Below are 11,826 nucleotides of genomic sequence, written 5' to 3'. Positions count from 1 at the left end.
CCCCCGCGGCGGTGCGTCGTAAAAACAGAACACAACTTAATAAATAAAAGTGGAATCTTTGAAGATTTATCGCGGGGCCTATATTGCGGATTCGTGAGTTGGACCTGGGCGCGTTTTTGCCATGTGTCACGAGAGTTGACGTAAAAAATAGAGATATATCATTGTTGCGGCCGCCTCCTATGTTTACAAAGGTCTCTGTGTGAAATATTTTGACGTTTCTCAGTAGACACGTTGCCGGAGCGCGGGTGTTCCTGGAATTACTCGTGGAAATACATATTGACGTGTCTTACTTTATCCCATGGACAAGAAAAATGACATTTCGTTTCTTCTGATAAGAGAAGTTGAGGTTCAATTTATAGACATATTTGATATAATGTGTCGTACATTTAATTTAAAGGTATTTACAGAATAGAAATTAACTAAAAGAATATTAAAATTTAAGAACTTTCAGTGAACTTGTTAACTTGTGAACTTTTAATAATAAAATCAAGGACACTAGTAAAAGTAACTCAATTTAATCGTTAATATATTATCTAAAAAAAAAGATACATGGTACATTGGTTTTCTACATATATGCTTTATAGTATGAAGAATATAGGTACATTTTTAAAGGGTGCTTGCAAGTAAATAGTATACGGTACAGCTGCGTTATATACTTGCTAATACAAGAATTTAAGCATTCGCTCCACGTAGAGGGCCGCAGGTGATGCGGAGCGGAGATATACCGGTGGATCAAGTTTTATTGTTCCTCCCACTCTGCGAATTGAATTTGAAACAAGCCCTGCCCGCCCATATCGATCGATACAATCTCTTTTTTAAGTTATTTTTTTCTTGGTTAATAAATTATTCGCGCATTTGTGAGTATAAGCAGTTTTATTCAAATACGTTTTTGTCGAAGTTCGAATTTTAGTTTTCTTTTTATAATAACCCAAGATACTGTACTTTTTAGAATAACACAGAACCTTGCCTAGTCGACAAAACTTATATCTTTTAAAACATTCAATTCAAACCCGACATTGTCCAAAAACCAGAGCTTTCCAATTTTAATTTTGTTTTAGAGCGCAGCCCGGGGCTGGCTTACTCTGGCGCCATTACCCAGGCACTTTTATCTCAGTGTAATCTTGTTAAGAGTCCCTCTCCCCGGCCCCGCACTCCCTGCCCCGCCCAAGTCCCGCGCAGTACGCAATAATGCTCAAATCCCCGGTTTTCGGCGCTTAAACTAAGCCCAGTATTACGATGGAATCCTAAGTTAAATTACTATTTTGTTTACGCCTACCATTCTTTTTCTATGAATATATTGAAAAAATATTGCAATAAAATAAATAGATACGACTTTTAAAAATAACAGAAGGATTTACATGAAAATAGTAATCATACTAATATTATAAATGCGAAAGTTTAGATGAATGGATGGATGTTTACTAGAGTTTGTACCCAAATGGCTGAACGGCTTTGGTATAGACATAGATAGCCTGGAAGAGTACATAGGCTTTTAAAAAGTGTGTTATTGTTATGTTATTATTAATCTGTAGAAGAAACCAAGAAGAAACTTCCTAACTTTATCTATGACATAATGTCAGAATGACATGGATTGGATCGAATTTTTACCACAATTTTTATGAATTTAAATTATGACCGAAACGAATAGCAGAATCCCAGTGGTTACATCATTCTGTATCTGTGTACCAAATTTGAGAAGCGCAGTCATCATTATTGCAGTTCTTGGAATTGTAAATATAAAAAGAATACTTATTATTATCCATACACAACAAAATATATTCACTACAGTACAGGAAATGGAATTTTTAGATCCATGTTTCTGTCAAGACGCACAGGAATAAAAATTGTAGCAATCTTACTTCTTACTAAATGAATAAATGCGAACGTTTATATGGGTGGATATTTGTTAGAGTTTGTAGCCCGAAGTGCTGGATAAACCTCAAAGAAATTCGGCATAGATGTAGATGACCTAAGAGGTTTGGGGAACACATAGGCGAAAGCTAGTAATTTATGAATATATAACTTTCTAAATTTTCATTCTCATTTTCACACAAGTTCAAGTCGAATAAGATTAAAAGAAGTCTGTCGTTTACATTTTAATTTGAATTGTGTACAAATTTATACGTGACTGTTTTACTCAACTATTTACTGTAAAATACTTTAAACATGATATTATTTCCTAGGTGACATGTCCCGCTGTAACATGGGCGCTTGTGCGACACACTTACCTTATCCGTATGACATGTGTGATGACCACCTGCTCACAGAAACCTGATGTAGTCGATATTAACTTTCATTATGTTGTAAGTTATCCTCATACCTCCAGTCGAATTAGATAAGCTGTACTTTATAAATTCTCCCGACGTCTTCGGTGCGTAATGATAAATCAAAGCTTATACGATTACTCACTTAGTAATAAAGCTTTCTTTTTGACCGACTTCCCAAAAGAAGGAGGTACCAATTCGTCTGTACGTTTTTTTATGCGTTTTACGGCATAACTCAGCCGCTAGTCGACGGATTTTGATAATTCTTTTTTTTATCTTGTTCACGTTATTTTTTTAAGTACTTTAAAAAATGTAATAAGAAAGATTAAGCAAAATAAATTGTATTATTTAAATTGATTTTTTTTTGTTTCAGCTTAGTTTTGGTTTGAGTCCAAACGCAGGTCTAGAGAGATCAATCTTTAATATGAACACAACCTATTTACGCAGTTTTACCGCACTTAGTCCGAACTCAACAAAGCCTTACAATCCCGGTCTCGTTCAAACATTGAAATACTTTGGTTTGATTGTATTTATGTGTGATCTGGTCTTTTTGATAACCTGTATTGTTTTTCTCATTAAAATATTTCGGGTAATTTTTATTCTATGTCATTAAATAGTGTCACATTATTAATGTGAATTGGATTTATTGGAACAAGTTATTAATTTACAAATATTGAAACATTGTTTTTTTTTCAGCAAATGAATAAGCGAACATTAAAATGGTTTATTTATACTACAATTGCAACAACGGTGCTAGCATTTCTCTATGGAATGTTTTACATATACGTGTGTATTTCCGTCGGGACCGGCTTTCCTATTTTGGAGTTCGTTTTCACAATAATCGATACAATCGGTAAGTTTATTTATGATAAGTTAAGTAGGTTTTTTTACCAATAAAGATTTTTTAAGTGTTTAACTCTGCTTTTTTCAGTGTGGTCTTATTTTATAGTAGTGATACTATCGTTTGAGAAAAAACAACCAAACTGAAAATTGAAATATTTTTAAGAACATTGAAATAGTAGAAAATGTACAAAACGTGACCTGATCTATGTATTAAACACTTTCTACTCTTTGTCAGAGTTAAGGCTGTATCTAATTTTTTAACTGTACAGTTAAATGTTTTGTATTAAAAAGTACTCTTAAACCTACTGGTGTTTATATTTATCTTTTTAAGACTCCTGCATATCATTAAACACTATTGATCTGGACACTAGATCAGATGACTTAATGCTATTTATTAGTGTTTTACAGGTTTTATTGTAGTCCATAAAGATATTATGCTTAATAACATTTTCGTATACGTTGTTTTTATTGTAATTAAAATGTACTATTGGATTCTGTTTTGTATGTTGCTGATATGTTGACTTATAAATAAAGTATTTTAATAGGGTCGTTGGCTTTTATTTAAAACTATTAATAACTCCCAAATTCGAGTTTTCATCGTTTATTTTTAAGTAAGAGAAACTCAATTGATAATTTTAGAAATTCTATCTACATATTTATATTTTACAAAAACTAATTAAGCCAATATCAGTGGGGACATTACCTTAAAAGAGTTGAGTATGTAGCGTATACGATGTTTCTCGTTCAGATTATAATTATTGTGAACGCATCGTTATCACACGTCAACATACACCTGTCAAATGTCACTTTGAAATATTATTTCGATATAATATACGATAAATTATATGTTTGAAAGATGTTTTAACCATAAAAAAGTATATTCTTTTGTAACAATGTTTATCAGTTTAGTGTATTTTTATTGATTATTCATTTTACTAGGATTGTTGAAATTATCAATTTTAGTTACAATAATGGGAAACATACTGTATGGTATAAAATCTTGTTGTTGTTGTAGACAAAATATGAAACTTGCAGCACTTTTAGTTATTGTTTTGACAATGGTAAGTATTTTAGTCCAGATAACCTAATTGGAAGGGTACACCGGTAGAGATAGAGATAGAAAGAGATGGATAGATTGCGTGAAAGGTGACATGATAGAGTTATTTGGAAGTCAAAAACCTTTTGCGCCGACACTACAGGAGTTGGATAAGGAGGAAGTTGATGATAATGAACCTAACTGTGAAGACATTTGGTTTGTGGGTGAGTTTGACATAATGGAAGAAATCAATAATAGTTTTTTTTTTTCAGCTTTCATGTATAGTGATAATAAACGAGATTACAAACCCATCATGCTCAAACTTATACGCTCCACATACAAATCTCACAGAGACCTTGAAAATAATGAAAGCCTCTCTTTTCATACTCGTGTTGGGTCTAATGATAAGCTGCTTTATATTTATGTTGAATATTTTCTTTTTTGTAAGTAACTTTTTATTATTTGTATAATTTTATAGCAATTATCAACTGATGAAAAAAGTATTTTTAATAAAAGATTGATTTGAGTACTTTTAAGTTAAGTAAGATAGTTAACTTGATTTTAGAAAGCTTCTATCTTTCGCTCGCTAACAAAAAGCTACGTATCCCTCTGGGACCGGACGTTTCTCTTGGATGAACCTTACTCCATGTGTACTTTAGACTTTGTTTTATATCTGTACCATATTTCAATAAGATATGTTGAACTGTTGCAGAATGATCGAATAAACATTAATAAACTAAATTAATGAATCCCACGGGAACCGTAACTTTTCCCGGGATAAAAAGTAGCCTATGTGTTTTTCCAGATTATCCTCTACATCTATGCTAAATTTCATCGAGATCTGTTCAGGCGTTTAGGGTACAAACTCTAAGAAACACCCATCTTTACATCTAAACTTTTGCATTTATAATTTAACATGCAAGATTGTTTGAACAAACCGATTTGCCTTTTATATTAAAAAGCCTTGATTTCTATCTATGTCTACTAAAATGTCCTACTCCTACTTCAGAGACAGACGTGAAATATTTGATTATTCTTCTGTAATATAAGAAGTCAAATATCTCTTAAGCATTCACATTTACACAGGTAAGTGGTCTATATGTAAATTCCTAATATATTTGTTTACATTCTAGAAACATCCGCTTTCAGTCATCCTGTTTCAATTGTTCTTGGTAACATCACTTATATCCTTGGTTCCCTACACAATACTTGTAGTGGTGCAATCGGAGAGAATTATGTGCACAAATATCGCCACAACAACTAATCTATTTATTATCTGTATAGGTAATAAACTTTCTTTTAAATTAATGAAAATAGAGATATATATTGTTACATTAAATGTTTTTTTCAGGTTGGTTTTACTTTGAAATAGTGATAAATGCATACAGAAAGGAAATTTATAAATGAAATGATATCAAAAATTTAAAACGTAAGATTTTTAAATACTTTTAAGTAAAAGATACGTATATTTTCATTTAAAATTATTCTACATTCTTTTTAGGTTTTCTGTGGTATTTTTTTCTTCTGTTTAAACGTCTGTTTTTTACGTTGATATCTGTCATTGTATGTTTACGATAAGTTAAAAGTTAAAATCGAAATGGCTGATTTTTCGTACATTTCCTCCGTGAAATACTGCTGTTTTTGTGTTGATTTGAAAATAGGATGTATATTAATAGCTATATATGGAATCGTAAGTAACTTTACATCGTTTAGGTTTAAGAAGAATTTTATCATTACAATACACCCCATGCACGTCCCACTTTTCTCTTTTTTTTACTAACTACAATAAGTGCACTAACCTATTAAAAACTCTAACTAAAAAACGATATTAAAATAACACCGATGAAACGTAACCTATAATAAAAAGTTATAAAACGCATTTCCATTAAAAATAGTAATATTATTTTTTATGGGTACAAATATCCTTCCTTGTTAATATTGAACATTAACTAGTATAGCTTAGGATAGGCTCTGAATTCCTCAGTAAAGAAGTATTGTTAGCTGGTGATGTCAACTAGTTATCTGGTTACAGCTTGACTGCACAGACATCGGAATGGTTACAATGTATCCAATATGCCCTGACAGTGCCAACAGTATCGTAATTCTTCTCAAAAGTATAATCACTATTGTGTGTTTTATCTCCAATATTGCTATGTTGGCAACAAGCATAATATTTCTGTATGGTGTTGTACGGGTAAGTATTTTATAACAAGATTACTAGCTATTCTTGTTATTTGTCGATCATGTCAGCGTTTTAAGCTGGCTTTCATTGATTTTACGCTTAATGGAATCAAATTGTCATGTTTACAGTGTAACTGTGTTATTAGATTTTTTTGTTTTAGGGTATAAAAGAAACTGCAACGTGGTTTATGTTCGCGATATTATTTTCTCTGACAGTCCGTGTTGCATATATTATAACTGCCCTTATCGTGGGCTTATTATTTTCTTGCTGCAGTTTTTTCGACGTACGTATAGTGCATCAGGCTATCAGTTTCATAAGTAAGTGAAATATATTATTCATAAATGTCTGTGCCTTTGTCTATATTAAATAATTTTAGAAACAAGTACAATTAGGGCTCTTCGCTGTATTCCACATTCGGAAAATTCCTTATCATTGCAATCAGACTCACAGTTTCATACAAAAAACTAATTAAGTAGCAGTGAGTTGTGTAAATTATGGAATAACAATAAAAAACAAAATGCCAAAAACAAATGCCTTTTTTCGGCTATCCTTATTTAAAAGCTGCAGACCATTGGTTGTTCCGCGTCATCCACTCAATGTGTACAAGATATTCAAGCAACTGTAGTTTTCAACGTGGGGCACTGCCAGATTCCTCGATTGTACAATGCGTTATTAATCTTAATAATTAATTTTATTCTCTGTTTCAGTATGGTTTCATTTTCTAACAGTCGTGAAGAGTTACAGACATATCATGTAAATGCCAACAATTATTCCTGAAGTGTATTTTTTAAACTTTAACTTATGAAGAAGATATGTGTGTGCTTTATAATTATATCTTAATCCTATCCAAAAATAAATGTTTAAATTTGATATAATAATTTGATTTTATTTATGTCCTTAAAACGAAGTCTAAAGCCTCAATACATTAATGATTCAGAGTCGCACTTTAAATAGTTTTCTGAGAATCAAATTCCTATTCACATTTCATATGATATACAACTTAATTACTCTGAATTTAAGTGGTGATTGGAGTTATATATCTTTATGTACATAGTGAGACGAGAGGCTGCGTGGAAAATGTTAATTAAGGGGGTCCCGAAGTTTCGGTCAAAGCTCCCGCCCTCGCTCATTAAGCCTGAATCCACGCATCAGCGTAAATGTCACTCCGGGAAGGTTTTAATTACCGCCGCATGGGCGACCCACCGCGTCGATCTCGTAAAACTGTAACATCATTTGAATAAAATGAAGATACACACCCTAACATTTTCCCCTTTAATACGTATAGGAAATTTGCAATCGATTTTAACCTTTAGTTTGAATAGAAAATAAAGATATATGTTTTTGGATTTTTTTATGAATAAAATGTTTTTTAAGTTAAGGAACTTGTAAAAAATAATTAAAAATAGGGTTCCTTCTTTGAGTCTCCTGTAGTGGGTAATAGCAAACTAAGGATTAACATGCTAAAACCAAATGTAAACTACATTAAGCAAAATCCAAATAAAAAATGATTATTTTAATTAAGTCTTTCTTGTCGAAGCTAAATTTAATACAAAACATGTTATTTGTAATAATGTATTTAAAATCTTTTATAGATTTTCATAATAGACAGGTTAAATTTAGATAAAGCTTAAAGATAAGATAAATTCCTGCTGTGATAAATATAATGCGCTCAAGTATTTTATCAACGCTTCATCTATTCGAAATTTAGATTTTATATCTAATCAGTTTTAATTGGATTTTAATTTATTTCATTTCTGTTTATCGCTTTATCGTTGATTCCTGAAGAGATAAGATTTACATTTACATAGTTTTTCATTCATTGAAATTAACTTCTGAGTTACACAGTTTCGATGTTTGTAAAAATATAGACTGAAAATATTTATGTGAAAGGTTTGCTTCACATTGTATCTTTTATTAAAGACTCTCTTTACTAGAATAAATATGATTAAACTGTACGTAATTTTACTTTTAATTTAATCCAAATCATTACTTTAAGTTGTAAGTATAAACTTTATCTTTGACGGATAAACCATTCCCTACGTTCAAGGACTCATAGTAATGTAAGATTCCAGAATTTTCTTTATAAATAATATCAACATCACGTCCCCGTCCCCGAAGGGAGCGTAAAAGGAGAAATGTATAAAAACGAGAAAGTATTAAAGTATAAAGAAAGTGACTTTCCTTAGATAGCGTGTTTGTGAAGCCACGGCTTTTATTACACGAAGCACGTGACCCGAACAAAGATACGGCCGCGTCGGGAACACTGCACCGCGATACTACAATATTCATTTACTTTGAAGACTTGGATGCCTTATTTTAAAATATACTAGTACTATATCTCCTTAACTAATTGAATTATGAAATTATTCTAGGATTTTTAACAATCATAATGGTGGTCCTACAAGTTCCGCTAGCTTAGGTTCCTAAGCTCTAGAATCAATTGGAAATATTTACACATTACAAGAGCAAATTTAATTCTTAACATGGAGCTTCCTTCTAATTTTTAATACGTCTGCGAAGAGGATACTAGTTTTACATATATTAGAATAATCTAACGCGATTATTTTTGCTTCACTTTTTACTTTTCATTTTGACGTAGTAAACATAAAATTCAACCGCTAACCGCATGCTCGGTCCCATGCTCGTCTGAAGAAAATGAAGTCATGGGAATCCACATTTTGCGTATTGTCACAGAAATAAATTCTTATTTACGGAGCAGACTAAAATGATTTCAATAGAGTCAAATCCCGACTAAATTTGTTTAAATTTTGTTGACTAAATTTGTTTTAAGTTTTTAAAACCGTATGCTGGATTTTAGAGGCCTTATTGTATTATTTTGAAATAAGATTGTGGATTCATTTTATTCCCATTATATTGTGAAGTAAAAACAAAACTAAAATAAACGCTATAGGAGCTGCTTGCTGCGCCGCTCGCAGCGCTGACTGCATCGAAGATATTTTTACAACGTAGGTCGACGTCCTCGGGCATTTAATTTTGTTACATTATAACGCATTGAAATTTTCATTTACTAACTACATTGAAAAATTATATCCTAGGCATTATGTAACTCGTATGTATAAGAACTTAGTATGCAGTACAAGAGTACCGTCTCTATCTACAAGCAATTAAATCTTTGGACCTCAGATTGTCTTTAAAATAAATATTACTAATCCTTAATTAAATAATACATGATAACTTTTTAGGTTAAAAATTTTAAGTAATGAAAGTTTTAGTAATTGATCGACTACAAAAACATTGTCAATCTTTTTTATTTAAATTAAAAACCAAGATAACAATATGTTTTGTACGAGTATTTTGGGTACTAAAAATTCATAGATATTAACAATACATTCGAAATAGTTTTACGAGCTTGATGTAATTTTATGTAAAACAAAACGGATCGGCAAAGGAAATGTCGGAGTGTCTTCCACCGGGTATTATTCATAACGCTAGTAAAACTTATCCCATTTTGATTTCTAAACATTACCATACTTGTATAAAATGTTATGTTGAATAAAAGGTAGACTGGAATGTATAAACATTTGATTTTTTTTTAAATAATATTTACTAAATTTTTTTGTTACAAACCAGTTTTATTAATTAAAATATTTTTTTCTCATGTAACTAAATTTAAATTAAATAAAATTTATTCAAGACATGTATGTAATTATATCAATCCAAAAAATCAAAAATAATAAACTTCGCACTTTATAATAGCTGTCAGCAAAAACAAGATATTGACAATAAAAATAGCTTTTGCTTTACCAATGACTGGAAAATAAAAAATATGTCTTGTCTACATTAGGAATAGAATTAATTTTCCTTTGATATTAAAGGTGAGACTTAAAATATGCTATCACAAAATATTATTGGTTTAATGTATTAAAATCTAATTTATCTCTCTATCTGATTATAAATATCAGTACCACCTTGTTAAAATGTTGCCAATCGATAAAAAATATTCAAATACTGTCTATAAACGAATAATAAGCTAGCTATTATAATAACTCAGATTTTTTAAGAAAACTGTAGTAGGTTGATTCTGCGGAAAATCAACGTCGGAGCTTTACCGGTGCCGTCGGTAAAATGCCGACGGAAGAAAATAACATGTGGTTTTGAAAATGTATTAAAAAAGCGTAATAAGAACCCACGTATTATTTACATTTGTGAATAGTTGTGAAGCTACACTTTTGATTTACCTTATGGATTTAAATTGTGTTTGTTTTTTACATTATTATTCTATTCCACTCATTTCTTTCCTCATCCGGTGCGAAACATCAATTCATACAAAAACATAAAATGCAAGATAATACATTTTCACTTATGTTTCAGTAGAAATTCGCGGTAAATCTCATACGCCAACTCTATATTAAAATTTTCCATCATACTAAAGTCTAATACCTTCTTATTCTAATATTATAGCTTGTAAAATAAAATATTAAAACTGCTCCTGTATTATACAAGTGTAATAATGTAGAAAAAATATCCAAAATCGAAATGTAGTGACCAAGCAGTCTACTCGTCTGCAAAGGTAGTTTAATTAAACAATTAATTTTGATAGTTATACAAAATAATAAGTAATTAACAAAAAAGCAACTGCAAATATCATTAGCAGCGCCATCTCTGCAATTAGCGCTACAAAATAACTAAAGCGAGTTATCCGCAAGGGCGCATGCGCGAATCAAAGATGGCCGCCGATCAATACAATGATGCCACCCTGAATTCCCCCCATTACCCGCTCCATGCGGCATTTCCCAGTCATGGAATATTCAATTCTAACACAATGTGTTACGGTCGAATATTACTTTTACGTTCCTCAGGAATCTTGCCCGTAGCTTTTATTTCTCTAGTTATACGGAGAGGGTATATTTGCCTACGGGGCAGATAGAGACAATATACGTAGGTACTTAGGTTGTTATCGGCATACATAAGCTTGTTCGCCGTAAGTACTTTTGCTGACGGGCTGCTTTAGTTCGGGATATCTCTGCATATTAAAGTTGCCTTTAACGGGTTATTGTGTTCCTTGAATCAGAACTGGTGAATTTCGATATGATTAATTTTAGTGGCAACGATCTTTGCAAATGTAATACTTAACATTGTTAGCGTTTGAAAAGGACTTTGTAAAAGAGATATCCTTTTAATACTGTCAATATTATTGAAAATCTAATACGAAATGTTAAAACCTTATCCTCTATTTACGAAGTTTTCGAAGCCAGAAAATGCATGCAAAAGTATATTGTTATCCCACTTATTTTCTTAAAAAAAAGAAATAGCAAACAAAAGAGACTCACTGTAACCGTTCGTCTCATTGTGAAAATAAAATGTTTTAAGACAAAAAAATGTAGATTCATTTTGTGTTCCATAGACAGGTACCCACTGATATAACCCTTTATCGAGAGGGGAATAGTGAGAATATGATCAATAAAATTGGCCCACCTATACCTTAAATTATATTACGTTTAGATGTTGGAGATTTTTTTTGGAACAGTTATTTCACCTTT

General features: G+C 31.3%; 1 protein-coding gene and 1 long non-coding RNA gene across 5 annotated transcripts; both read left to right on the top strand.

Annotated features, from left to right (window-relative positions):
* Positions 1 to 1,564: 1,564 nt before the first annotated feature.
* On the top strand, positions 1,565 to 3,521 carry LOC106104164. The gene is made up of 5 exons (XM_013284115.1): positions 1,565 to 1,730; positions 2,184 to 2,303; positions 2,638 to 2,853; positions 2,961 to 3,117; positions 3,196 to 3,521. The coding sequence occupies exons 1-5, from the start codon at positions 1,632 to 1,634 to the stop codon at positions 3,249 to 3,251; spliced, it is 648 nt and encodes a 215-aa protein (XP_013139569.1). The 5' UTR covers positions 1,565 to 1,631; the 3' UTR covers positions 3,252 to 3,521.
* A 474-nt stretch (positions 3,522 to 3,995) lies between these two features.
* LOC106104160 lies at positions 3,996 to 7,194 on the top strand. 4 transcript variants are annotated; one of them, XR_001225653.1, is made up of 8 exons: positions 3,996 to 4,168; positions 4,416 to 4,586; positions 5,277 to 5,427; positions 5,495 to 5,572; positions 5,645 to 5,833; positions 6,176 to 6,337; positions 6,486 to 6,642; positions 7,033 to 7,194. It is a non-coding gene; the product is annotated as an uncharacterized LOC106104160 (long non-coding RNA). The 4 variants fall into 4 exon arrangements; XR_001225654.1 differs by lacking the exon at positions 5,277 to 5,427 and adding an exon at positions 5,153 to 5,229; XR_001225655.1 differs by lacking the exons at positions 5,277 to 5,427; positions 5,645 to 5,833 and adding an exon at positions 5,153 to 5,229 and having other exon boundaries at positions 3,997 to 4,168.
* The last annotated feature ends 4,632 nt before the right edge of the window (positions 7,195 to 11,826 follow it).

Source organism: Papilio polytes, unplaced genomic scaffold, assembly GCF_000836215.1.
Source record: "Papilio polytes unplaced genomic scaffold, Ppol_1.0 DF823691.1, whole genome shotgun sequence".
Lineage (NCBI taxonomy): Eukaryota > Metazoa > Arthropoda > Insecta > Lepidoptera > Papilionidae > Papilio > Papilio polytes.
The sequence above is the reverse complement of the archived record's forward strand: the minus strand, read 5'-3'. Positions and strand labels throughout refer to the sequence as shown.

Excerpts from the sequence above, each read along its gene's own strand:
- LOC106104164 (XM_013284115.1), top strand. The coding sequence starts at position 1,632 with ATGACCGAAACGAATAGCAGAATCCCAGTGGTTACATCATTCTGTATC. Across the intron at positions 2,854-2,960 it reads TTCTCATTAAAATATTTCGG|CAAATGAATAAGCGAACATT; the intron begins GTAATTTTTATT and ends TTTTTTTTTCAG. Across the intron at positions 3,118-3,195 it reads CACAATAATCGATACAATCG|TGTGGTCTTATTTTATAGTA; the intron begins GTAAGTTTATTT and ends TGCTTTTTTCAG.